The sequence below is a fragment of the Terrapene carolina genome, unplaced genomic scaffold, assembly GCF_002925995.2.
Source record: "Terrapene carolina triunguis isolate 2854851 unplaced genomic scaffold, T_m_triunguis-2.0 Scaffold131, whole genome shotgun sequence".
NCBI classification, from domain to species: domain Eukaryota; kingdom Metazoa; phylum Chordata; order Testudines; family Emydidae; genus Terrapene; species Terrapene triunguis.
The window spans coordinates 10,389,910-10,401,619 of NW_020664482.1; the positions used below are offsets into that span (position 1 = coordinate 10,389,910).

Consider the following 11,710-nt stretch of genomic DNA (forward strand, 5'->3'; position numbering starts at 1 on the left):
TGATTTGAAGTAGATGAAATGTGGACAGAACTCACATATGGATGGTTACAGGACAAATAGCTATTATTCCAAGCCACTCTGGTTTTCTTAAATATAAGACACAACAAACTGGCAACTTTGGAGAAAGACAAAAGACTATTTATCTTGTTACATAAAATATCTGTATGCCATTTCATGGACTCCCCACAAAAACATTCTGTATAGCATAGCTCCATTCTGTATAGTAAGGAGCAATGCTTGATGTCACATCACCATTCTCTTAGGCTGGCTTATGGTGGGGATTTAGCACATATTGCTTAGAACCGAAGAATTTGATCATTCTCTTTGTAAAGTACCTTTTTAAAAATGCAGAGGACTTTTTCTTTCAACTCAAAATTGAGAGTAGCAGGTCAGTTATAGTGGCTTTGAAATAATTTCATATAGAAGACTCAAAGATCTCTAGTAAGTTGGAACTATAGGAGGTTTCTTGTATAACATTTTTGTTTTTCTATAAAGAGTTTCTTATACCACAAATAACTACAATAATAAAATGGAACTTTTATTTGTGTCTTTTTCCAGCTAAAGATGTTATGTATATCTGTCCATTTATGGGAGCAGTCAGTGGTACACTGACAGTGACGGACTTCAAAATGTATTTCAAAAATGTTGAGAGGGTGAGACTTTAAGATCTATTTGCATATTTCTTCCACCTAGAATCTCTTCTTTGCTGAAGTAGATTTTGAGAAGGTGACAAACTTAGTTTAAATTAAATGTAAAGTTCCACAGCAATCAATTCAAAAGGAATTTAAAAGACTAGTACAACACACAATTTGACATGAATTGTACTAGGTTACATATATTTCCCACTGCAATTAAAAATGTTTTCATCTTTTTTTTTTTTATCCAAATTTCAGGATCCACATTTTGTTCTTGATGTTCCCCTTGGAGTAATAAGTAGAGTTGAAAAGATTGGAGTGCAGAGCCATGGAGACAACTCCTGTGGTATAGAAATTGTTTGCAAGGTACAGAATGAATTCCTAGGAAATGTAGTGGATGCCTATCTATTACTGTTTAATTGCATTAACTTCTTTTTTGTCTTGAGGGGAACCTGCAACCACAATGCCTTGTGCTGTTGTCCTATCTGATCCCACAAGCATGCTGGGTTTGGTTGGAATTTGGATGGTAAACTTGCAAGAAATGTTTCACCCCATTGGTGAATTCTAGGGTATAATGCCTACTTCAGTAGCATATTGAAGCATCCTGGTGCTCCCAATAGTCTCATTTTAGAACAGAATTTTGTTAATGACTATGAGGGTTAGAAAATGTGATTTGCCTTAATGTCAGTAGCTAGTGCTTGGTTTCAGTCAGCTTTGTAACTGCTTCTATTTTTTTTTAATTTATCAAAGTGTAAGAGAGTTTGGCTTATTTTCTAACAGGATATGAGAAACTTGCGGCTTGCCTATAAACAGGAAGAACAGAGCAGACTGGAAATATTTGAAAACCTCGTAACGCAAGCATTTCCTCTTTCTAATGGGCTGGTAAGTACTAAAATGAGGAGAGGTCTGCCTGCCTCTGTCTTCTTTTTGGAAGTGTAGGGAAATAAGAAAATACTGCATAACAAATATATTAAATTGTTGATTCTAGATATCATGGAGCATTCAGATTACTCGGGCTTGACTTCTTTATTTCAGTAATTTACAGAACTGAGAGCCAGGTGCTGCTACCAATGAAAACAGTGACTTTATTGGTTTCAGGGTAAGGCCCTCCATTTTGTATGGAAGAAGGCACCTTTTATTCCAAAGAGATTTGTTTTGTGTTGCACATACGTAGCTCTGACATCGTTAGTTGTGCCTGTTAGTGCTTATGGAGGTCAGGGTTTGTTGACTTTTATAAGCGTTTGTCTGTAACAGATAATTGGGGAATTTCAGAATGAAGGATAAAGGAGTTAGGTGCCTAAGACCCAGTTTGGGGACCACTGTGATGCACAAAACTCCCCCTGAACCCTGTAGTTGCCTAATCTCACTCAGTCCCTAGGCACCTAGGTTTCTGCCTCTGGGCATGCATACTGCTGCCTCCCTCTGGACAGCTGGTGGCTTATCTCTCGCCTAAACCTCAGACATTCACAAACTGGGGAAGATAGTTGTTCGGCCACCTAGGTCTTGTGTGAGATCTGAACGAGTAGGTTCCCTGTGAGGACGTCTACCTGATTGGGCTCCTTAGCTGAGTTCAGACAAAACAACTGGGGGTTTGGGAGTTATGGGAACTCCCTCATAACTTTTAGCCCAGTGATTACCTGGGATGTGGGAGACTCTCGGTTCAAGTCCCCACTCTGTCTGAATGGGAAAAGGGATTTGAACAGGGATCTGCCAACTTCTCAGGGCAGTGCTCTAACCATTGGGCTGTGGGTTGTTCTCAGTCTCTCTTGTTTAACTCTGGATAAATAATGAATCATTCCGGCCAGAGAAAGAGAGTGCATACAAGATGCGTGACTCCATAGCTTGGTGGAAGACCCAAGAGGTGGGAGATCCAGGATCCAGTCCTACTGCTCCAGTGACTCTTCAATTATTTATCCAGAGTAGAACAGCTTCAACAGGAGAGACTGAAGGAGCCCCACATCAGAATATCCCATAGCCCAATTGTCCCCATTCCCCCCCCCCCCCCCCCCCCCCCCCCCAGGGCTTCTTGCAAACTCTGAAGAGAATTCCTGGCTGTGACTTGCTAGCAGAGATAAGTGCTTCCCTACTGCCTGGACTTAGGCGCGTATCACTGTGAGAGGGAGACACAACCTCTGCTTGGCATCTCCCATTGGCTAGCTTAGGTAGCTACTTGCCTACCGGACTGGCTTTTGTGAATTGCAAGCTAAAAGTATGTTTACATGGCAATAAAAAAAACAACCCATGCATCAAGTTTCAGAGCCTGGTACAATTGACTTAGGCTCACAGGCTTGGGCTGTAGGGCTAAAAATGTCAGTGTACACACTCGGGCTGGAGCCCAGGCTCTGAAACCCACTCCCCTCACAGGGTTTCAGAATCTGGGCTCCAGGCCAAGCCTGAATGTCGACACTGCAATTTTTATCCCCACAGCCCAAACCCCATGAGCCCAAGTCAGCAGACACGGGCCAGCTGTGCTCATGTTGTGGGTCTTTTATTGCAGACATGTTTTCAGGAGCATCTCTCTCCTCATTCATTGTAAAGGAAGCCTAGGTGCCTAACTCAGGCTTTGTGAATTGCAGCGATTTTCTAGGGGCCTAAAAGTTTGGTGCTGTGATGCTCAGTGTCACAATGCCTAGCTCCTCTTGTGCATCCAGGCTAAAGTGCTTTCCTGAATTCACTGTCCAGATAACTCAACAATAGTTGCCTTGTTAGCTTTAGCTGTACAATTTCAGTATCATATTAGTATTCAATAGTGGACAATTTCAGTATCATCCAATGAGTAGGGTACTGGACTGAGAGTAATGGGGCTTGAATTCTATTCATGGCCTTACTGCTGACTAGTGTAACCATGGGCTAGTCATTTTACCTTTCTGTTTCCTTTGCTGTCTGAATTGACAAGACACACAATCTCTTCGGGGAAGGAACTGTCTCTTCTTTTGTGTTTGAACAATCACTAGCACAGTGAAGGCCAGTCTTGACTGGGGTCTCTAGGCACTACTGTAAAACAAATGTTGGATATAAGATTTTGTCTTTTGGAAACTACTTGAATTGGCTTTTCTGGCTTTCGTTTTCAGAGCTCACCATGTTTACAGGAATTCTCGTTTACTAAATGGCTAAATACTACACAGTAATTTGTCTTTTTTACGTTGTTGCTTTCAGCCACTTTTTGCATTCAGCTATAAAGAAAAATTTCCTGTTAATGGCTGGAAAGTTTATGATCCAATTGCAGAATATAAGCGGCAGGTAGGTTATACAAGTAATCACCTTTTTATTTTATTTTGATAGTCTTCTGAATCTAATTTACCTTTTTTTAGAAATGTTCACAGACAATTTGCAAACCTGAATACCTAAACTTATTCTCTTAAATCCATATCTAGACAGCTAAAGGCAAGTCACCTGATTTTCAGTAGTTAGGCCCCTCACAAGTCCCATTGAAATCAATTGGGATTATAGGTGCTCAGTAGTGGAGGAAGTCTCTTGGCGTTTATATAGGGACCTAAATCCATATTTGGAGACTTAATTTTAAGCACCAGTTCTGAAAAAGTAGTCTTCTGATTTAAAAACAAATATGAACAGCAGTTACACAGAGGAATAATTTTAATGTGGTCTCCTTAATCCATCAATTTCCTGGTGTAAAATAATTTCTTTCTATTTCACTATAGGCCCATTTTTTACTTTAGTGCAAACCCATCCAAATTACTGTTGTTTTTTAAATTATCTATAGGCTTTGGGGCTTCATACTACCCCATATCTTTAACCAAAATATTGAGAAATGCTTCTGCTCACATAACCTTTGAAACACTGGGCAGAACAATGTGGCTATGTTTTTTTTAAAAACATGTAATGGATCATTCTTTTTTGGAGTCACTATACAACACACACATGTAAAGATCTAACTTTTTAAAAATATTGGATAAATGTTTTGCCTCTGCACAGGGTTTGCCCAATGAGAGTTGGAAAATATCCAAAATTAACAGCACCTATGAACTTTGTGATACATATCCTACTATCTTCGTTGTGCCAACCAGCGTGAAGGATGATGACCTCTCAAAAGTGGCAGCATTTAGAGCAAAAGGCAGAATTCCAGTAAGTAAGGCTTCTAGAATTCATTATGAATTCTCTCTGTATTTGTAATGCATCTTATAAGAGATGATCCGAAATGCCTTTAGGGTTTTTAAAGGCTTCTGAGACCGCTATCCTGCTCCCTTCTACAAGAGAGAGAGTATAAAATGTATAGAAATACAGTTACTGGTTTTGGAGCTGGAGGAAATTTTTAAAAAATTAATGAAGATAGTTATTGCAGGGTTAGTGTAATTGCCAAGCGGCTTACTGCTCTGTAATGAACTTTAGTTCAAAGATAGCGTCCGACACTAGTGGGGAACTGAAAGTGTCAGGCTGTGCTCCCCCTTGCTCCCATGGTGAATGAGGTTTGGGGGTGAGGTGGAATGTGTGTTGTATCACTCTGACTCCACATCGTGGGCTTCCTGAGAATGGCAGTGTGTTCTTGGTAGAGATTATCCTACTCAGATGCTCATATAGAGGGCTGTAAATGCAGCCATATTATGCATGGGGAAGGTAAATTTAAGAGAAGAAATGACAACCCCAGGAGGGAGAAAGAAAGTGAGGAATTTTAACGTGATGTCCATAAGGTATGAGTCATCTTGCAGTAGTTCCTGCCTGGGGCAGGAAGGAGCGAGATATGTTCATGCTTGACTGCATAGACCTCCATATGGAAGTAGCTGCCCATTCTCCCCACCAGAAAACCCTCTTACTGTATTTAAGCCCATAGAAAGTATGTCAAAAGTAAAATTTAAGGCTGTTTCTGAATGCTACGGAGAATAAAGTCATAGTGTTTAGAACTACTTCACGGTTCAACCTAACTAAATTTGGGAACAGTGATACCATGTCTTTTACAGCATGGTATTAATCTGCTATTTTCTCATCATCCCACTTTTGAATGTATGGGGTATGAATTATTCTAACTGAAATTTACATTCTCTCCCCCACTGGGAAGTTGTACTATGGGTTATTATGACTGACCAATTGCCCTAAGGAATGTCAGTTTGATGTTGGTGCACTATCCGGAAACTAACTTTTTTTAAACGCAGGTGTTATCTTGGATTCACCCCGAGAGCCAGGCAACTATAACGCGCTGCAGCCAGCCACTGATAGGCCCGAATGACAAACGTTGCAAAGAAGATGAAAAATACTTACAAACAATAATGGATGCCAATGCTCAGTCGCACAAACTTATCATCTTTGATGCCAGACAAAACAGTGTGGCTGATACAAACAAGGTAGGTTGTCATCATTGTTAAAATGGAGATTACATTGCTGAGAAATAAACTTTATTCTTATATTTTCCATAAAAGTTCACTTCTCGTAATAAAGTAATCTATGTGTAAGCACTTAGATAGTATCAAAGCATTCTCTCAGCGTTAACTAATTCTTGCAACAGCCCTGTGAGTTATTGCTATCTCCAGTTTAAAGTTGGGTGGAGACTGAGGCAGAGAGATTGACTTGATTGTAGTCACAAGTGTTGTCAGAGCCAAGATTTGAACTTATCGGTTCCTAGCTCCTTGTCCTGTATTGTAAGAAAATCCTTCTGTCGAGATAGTAACTTATTAAAGAAGTAGTGCAATGGCCTGGACGTGGACCAATTGAGTTTATTACAGTTTGAGTCAGTTTTGTAAATAGAAGAAAGCTGTAGGACGGGGGTCGGCAACGTTTGGCACGCAGTTCGCCAGGGTAAGCACCCTGGCGGGCCGGGCCAGTTTATTTACCTGCTGACGTGGCAGGTTTGGCCGATCGCGGCCCCGGGCCAATGGGGGCGGCGAGAAGTGGCGCGGGCGAGCGATGTGCTGGCCGCGGCTTCCCGCCGCTCCCATTGGCCCGGGATGGCGAACCGCAGCCAGTGGGGGCCGCGATCGGCCGAACCTGCCGCGTCAGCAGGTAAATAAACTGGCCCGGCCCGCCAGGGTGCTTACACTAGCGAGCTGCGTGCCAAACGTTGCCGACCCCTGCTGTAGGAAGTAGAGATGTACTGGTAATGATTGTGGTGGGAGGAGTGGGAAAAAGCCTACATGGAGTCCCCAGATCTATTTCTTATGTATATGGTACCAATTACTGAAGTAATTGTGCACTGAAATAGTGTACTGAAAAATAAATAGGGGTAGGGGAAGGAACGTAGTAGTCCAAATTAACCTTAACCAGGTGCTTCAGAGGGAATGAACAGAAGTTAAACATCAGTTTTTATTTTTCTTAAAATGTGTTTTCATTTGTTCTAAAATAACCGCCTCTAAAACTCTCTAGAAAGCAAAAATACCCCTCAAGACCTTATCAGAAACTCTCTCTAAAATTTTAAATGACAGGCAAAAGGTGGAGGATATGAAAGTGAAAGTGCCTACCCAAATGCTGAGCTGGTCTTTCTGGAAATACATAACATACATGTGATGAGAGAATCATTGCGGAAGCTGAAAGAGATCGTTTATCCTGCAATTGATGAGGCCCGGTGGTTGTCCAATGTAGATTCAACACACTGGTTGGAATACATAAGGGTAAGAGACTATAGATGTTAAAGACATTGCATGCTTTTTAAGCAATGTGTTTGCTTGAATTTCAATAGACTGCACTAGAGATCCTTTCTCTGTGTTTATCATGTCTTTGGTCAGGATAATCCTAAAAAGTAACCCTTTTTACAAGTTTTATTTAGAACACAATATTTCAGATTAGATAGAATATAAATGTATGCCATACTGTATATTGTGTATTTCATACTGTAGGTATTAGGAAGTAATCAGTTAAATCCTGATAGTGTAGGATCACATTCAGTTCTGGACAGCACTTAGTTTTCTTGAGAGTGTGAATGTTGGCCAGGATACCAGGATTATCCCTGCTTTTTGGAAAACTGCCGTGGGAAATTCAAATTCCACTTGGACAACTACCAGAGGGACCTCATTTTTAAACACAGCAGCCCTCCTCATCCTTCTATGCCATTAATTAAGCATTTGTGGACATGCATATTTCAGTGGGCCTGACTTCAATGGAAGATGGATTGGTCCCTGTTACCGTATGGATTACAGTCTCCTTTTATTATTTAACACTGCATTAAAATAATTCAATCCATATCATGTTTAATTTTACTAAGTGTTTTATTAACCTCTAAGAAGCTTTAGAATGGATGATTTCTCTACTATTTTCCCTTCTTTTTGGTGGTAAATATTGATGGAATCGCATTTAATGTGGAATTTGCTTTATACAACTTCAAATCGAATGTGACTCATGCAAAGCATCTTTGGGTTGTGCACAAAATTATGCATATAATCTTAGCTCTGGTAATTCAGCTTAACTGCTACAGAAAAGCCAGCAGAGGGAGCAAAAATGTAAAATAAATATTTGCTATTTTGGGAAGAACTTAACTTTCTTATTTAGTTTAAAATCTTCCATTCCTATCAAACTATTAAATATTCACAATCCAAAAGCCTTTTTCCATCCAAATTTATGAATTTGGTGCTTAAGTTTGACTGTCCATTTAAAAAAAAAAAAAAAAACTTGCTGTGGACCAGATAATCACATCTCACTCCCATTCACGTCAGTGGGAGCTCTCTGCTTGAATAGGATGGTAGGATTGGACCCTGAAATCTCAATTTCATAGTTAAGTTTAGAATAGTACCCTGAGAATTTTCAGACTGAAGAAGATGGTAGCGGTTGACATATGTTTAGCTCGATTTAAAAAAAATTCTGTCTGAATACAGCCTGTGGACGATGCTCACAATTTTTCAACTTATTTGGTGCTGACTCAAATTGCAGCTTAATTGTAAGAGACTTTGGTTATGTCTACACTTAAAATGCTCCAGTGGCACAGCTGCAGCAGTTCAGTGTAGACACTGAGGGCTCATCTGTACATACAGTGGTGAAGCTATATCGGTGCAGCTGCACCGCTGTAGAGCTTTAGTGAAGAAGCTACTACGCTGATAGGAGAGGTGGTAGCTATGTCAACAGGAAAAGCTCCCCCTTCAACATAGTGTTGTCTACACTGTGAGTTCGGTCGGTATAGCTACCTTGCTCAGGGGTGTGGATTTTTCACACCTCTGAGTGATGTAGCTATACCAGTGTAAGTTTGTAGTGTAGACCTGGACTCACTATAGCAAGCGAAGTTAATCCACCTCCCCGAGAGGCAGTAGCTGGGTCAGTGGAAGAATTCTTCAGTTGACCTAGCACTGTTTACACTGGGGGTTAGATCGGCACAACTCTCTCTCTTAGGGATGTGGCTTTTTCATACCCCTGAGAGACCTAGCTATGCCAATGTAAGTTTTCAGTGTAGACCAGCCCTTTGTGGTGTTCAGCTACCACAATGATAGGTAAATTACAAATACTGAAAGAGAAGTTAACATAAAAAGTATTTTATGGAAAAAATAATTTTTAGTTTCTTTAAAATTTTTACAAATGAATCATTTGTCCAAAGTGGAATAATGCCCCACCTCATTCCACAAGGTGTTGCTAAACTAATACCTAGCTTTTGTTCCTTCTCCCATTTTCTATTCACTGCCTGCGTCTACCCTTTCCCCAGCTGTGTTTTCTGCAGTAATGCTTGGCTGGCATGAGTACCACTCTCAGTGATCTTTCTAGGACATAGAGTGCTGCTATACTTATGTCACATGAATTGTCTTTTTTCCATTCCTTTTCAAAGATCCAACAACATAAGATGACTTTTTGTAATATTTATAATTTTTCAGTGCAGTAATGCATTGTCTGTGACTTAATAAACATGTGAGAGCTTTAGGACTAACCAGCTCAAATTGCAAGCCTTGCAATTTACTAACACAAGCTTTAACATTGATCTGCAGTAGTTGCATCCTTGCATCCTTCAGTTTAATCATAAAAGAACAAAATCTATGTAGCTTTGTCTAGGAAGCCTGAATGGCTTTCAAGACTGTGTCCTGTGAATGCACAGTTGCTCCAGTGGATTCAGGCTTTCCAGCTTTGGAAGTGTCTTTGCATGCCTCGGAAGAAACAGATGTCAAATGTCTCATTAGATTGCCTTTACTGATGTCAGAGTTGGCTTTGCTGATGTCCGAATCCAAAGTTCGGAGCCCTTTCAACGGCCCTAGTTCTAGCTGTTTCTCACATAGTTGTCAGTGCTTTCAGGAATCACGTGGTGGACACAAATCTGTGCCGGAGAGAATACTCCAAGTTAAACAATTGAAGAGCCACCAAACATGACTGAGGAAATCAATAGAAGGACTTTCACTGGAAAAAAATAAGTGTAATGCTCACATGAGTTGCTACCGTCTTGTGCCACTCTGACTTCTGAACCAAGTTATTACTAATAGAAATAAAGGCCTGTTTCCTATATGAACATCATGTCTACTCCATGCACCAACAAATCAGGGCAAGGGATCAGCAAGCAAGCACATCCCTTTTCTTGTCTGGGCTGCCCAATAACCTGCTATAGGTTTGATTAGCTGTACTTACTGGTTGAAAACTGAATGCTGAGGAAGAAAGATAATAATAGTTTGCGAGATAACTGAATTTATTAAAAGGATTGATCTTATTCTGTAGTCTTGAGTAATGTTTCTACTCAATAGTCTACAGTTTATCTGAATGTTTTCTTTTATGAACAGATTTTCAGGAGCTTCTAATGTTAATTTAGAGTATTTTTGGACACATAATCAGCTTTGAATTCTAATTTTAAAATATAACATTCTAGGACTGAATAGAATAACAAGTCTTTACTACAGAGTGTTGGCTTGATGTGACATTTTAACATGCTACTTTCTTTTTTTTTAAAAGATGCTTCTTGCTGGAGCAGTAAGAATTGCTGATAAAATTGAATCTGGTAAAACATCAGTTGTTGTACACTGCAGTGACGGCTGGGATCGTACAGCCCAGCTCACCTCTTTAGCCATGCTCATGTTGGACAGCTATTACAGGACTATCAAAGGATTTGAAGCTCTTATAGAAAAAGAATGGATAAGTTTTGGACATAGGTTTGCAATGGTAAATTGAAAGAATTAATAAAAAATTTATCTCCTTCAAAGCTTTTTTTTTTTCTTGGTCAGGTAGGTTGTCCCTGTATTTTGCAGCATTTAGAATAATGTTCCTGCAGTATGTGAAGAAAGAGAAATATGACCGATTTAGTGTTCTGTTGATGTGAAAATGCCGTGTGTGAAATATTAATACACAACAATTTTCTAATATAAAGTTTACAAGAGGAACAGAGTTTGAAGCCAATAGCACAAGACAAATAGCAAGACATTTCTGGAGGAGGGGAGGAGTGCAGAGCATGGTGAAAAACTTACATGAACAGATCTTACTTGGGGAAAATGAAAAGGAAAACGCTATGGCTATCATGTAGGTAAAAATCACTGAAGTCATCATCCCACTTCACAGCCACAGTGTTTAAAGAAAGGGAAAAAAATAGCTTGAGCTGGACTATTAAGAGATTGTGGCGCTGTATGTGGCCTTCTGAACTGGAGATGTAGCTGTAGTAACATTTGGTTATGGCGAGTGGGTATGGAATAGTCATAGTTTCTGCCTAGTTGATTCAGCATAATAATACGCCAGATTCCCTAAATCCATTCCCCCGTGGAAATGAAGTGGAGGATGTATCTCCTGCAGTTCTGAACTATTTATTCTTTCCTCTTATGCAGGAAGAAGCAGATGTCCTTATGTTGAGTCTTTGAATCAACAAGTGCATTTGGGGGTTTTGTGGGATGTCCACTTTAAAAATAAGTTTAATGTCGCTCAGACCATTGGAAAATGTGTGAATTTTGTGGACTGGGTGCTCTTCCTATTCTGCCAGACTATAGGACTATATTTGTGAATCAATTCTGGTGGGGGGGGTTTAGTTATAGGAAGGGTGGAGTTTAGCTTGAAGAAAGGTATGCTGATCACAATCCTTTAAGAACCTGCCGAAGATATTTGCAGAACTTGCGTTATTGGTTACTGCTTTAAATGGACTTGACTGAAATGAAAGCATCTGTTTTTCAGCGAGTAGGCCATGGAGATGATGACCATGCTGATGCAGACAGGTCTCCCATTTTCCTTCAGTTCCTTGATTGTGTTTGGCAAATGAC

General features: G+C 40.1%; 1 protein-coding gene across 4 annotated transcripts in view; it reads left to right on the top strand.

Annotated features, from left to right (window-relative positions):
• Window positions 1-11,710, top strand: part of MTMR1 (myotubularin related protein 1) — a 51,386-nt gene that overhangs the window by 18,762 nt on the left and 20,914 nt on the right. For all 4 annotated transcript variants that reach the window (XM_026652921.1, XM_026652924.1, XM_026652923.1 and 1 more), the window contains 9 exons: window positions 559-653; window positions 894-1,001; window positions 1,416-1,517; window positions 3,792-3,875; window positions 4,569-4,718; window positions 5,741-5,929; window positions 7,004-7,189; window positions 10,425-10,631; window positions 11,625-11,710. In XM_026652921.1, coding sequence (XP_026508706.1) covers window positions 559-653; window positions 894-1,001; window positions 1,416-1,517; window positions 3,792-3,875; window positions 4,569-4,718; window positions 5,741-5,929; window positions 7,004-7,189; window positions 10,425-10,631; window positions 11,625-11,710 — 1,207 coding nt within the window. The remainder of the gene's footprint in view (window positions 1-558; window positions 654-893; window positions 1,002-1,415; window positions 1,518-3,791; window positions 3,876-4,568; window positions 4,719-5,740; window positions 5,930-7,003; window positions 7,190-10,424; window positions 10,632-11,624) is intronic.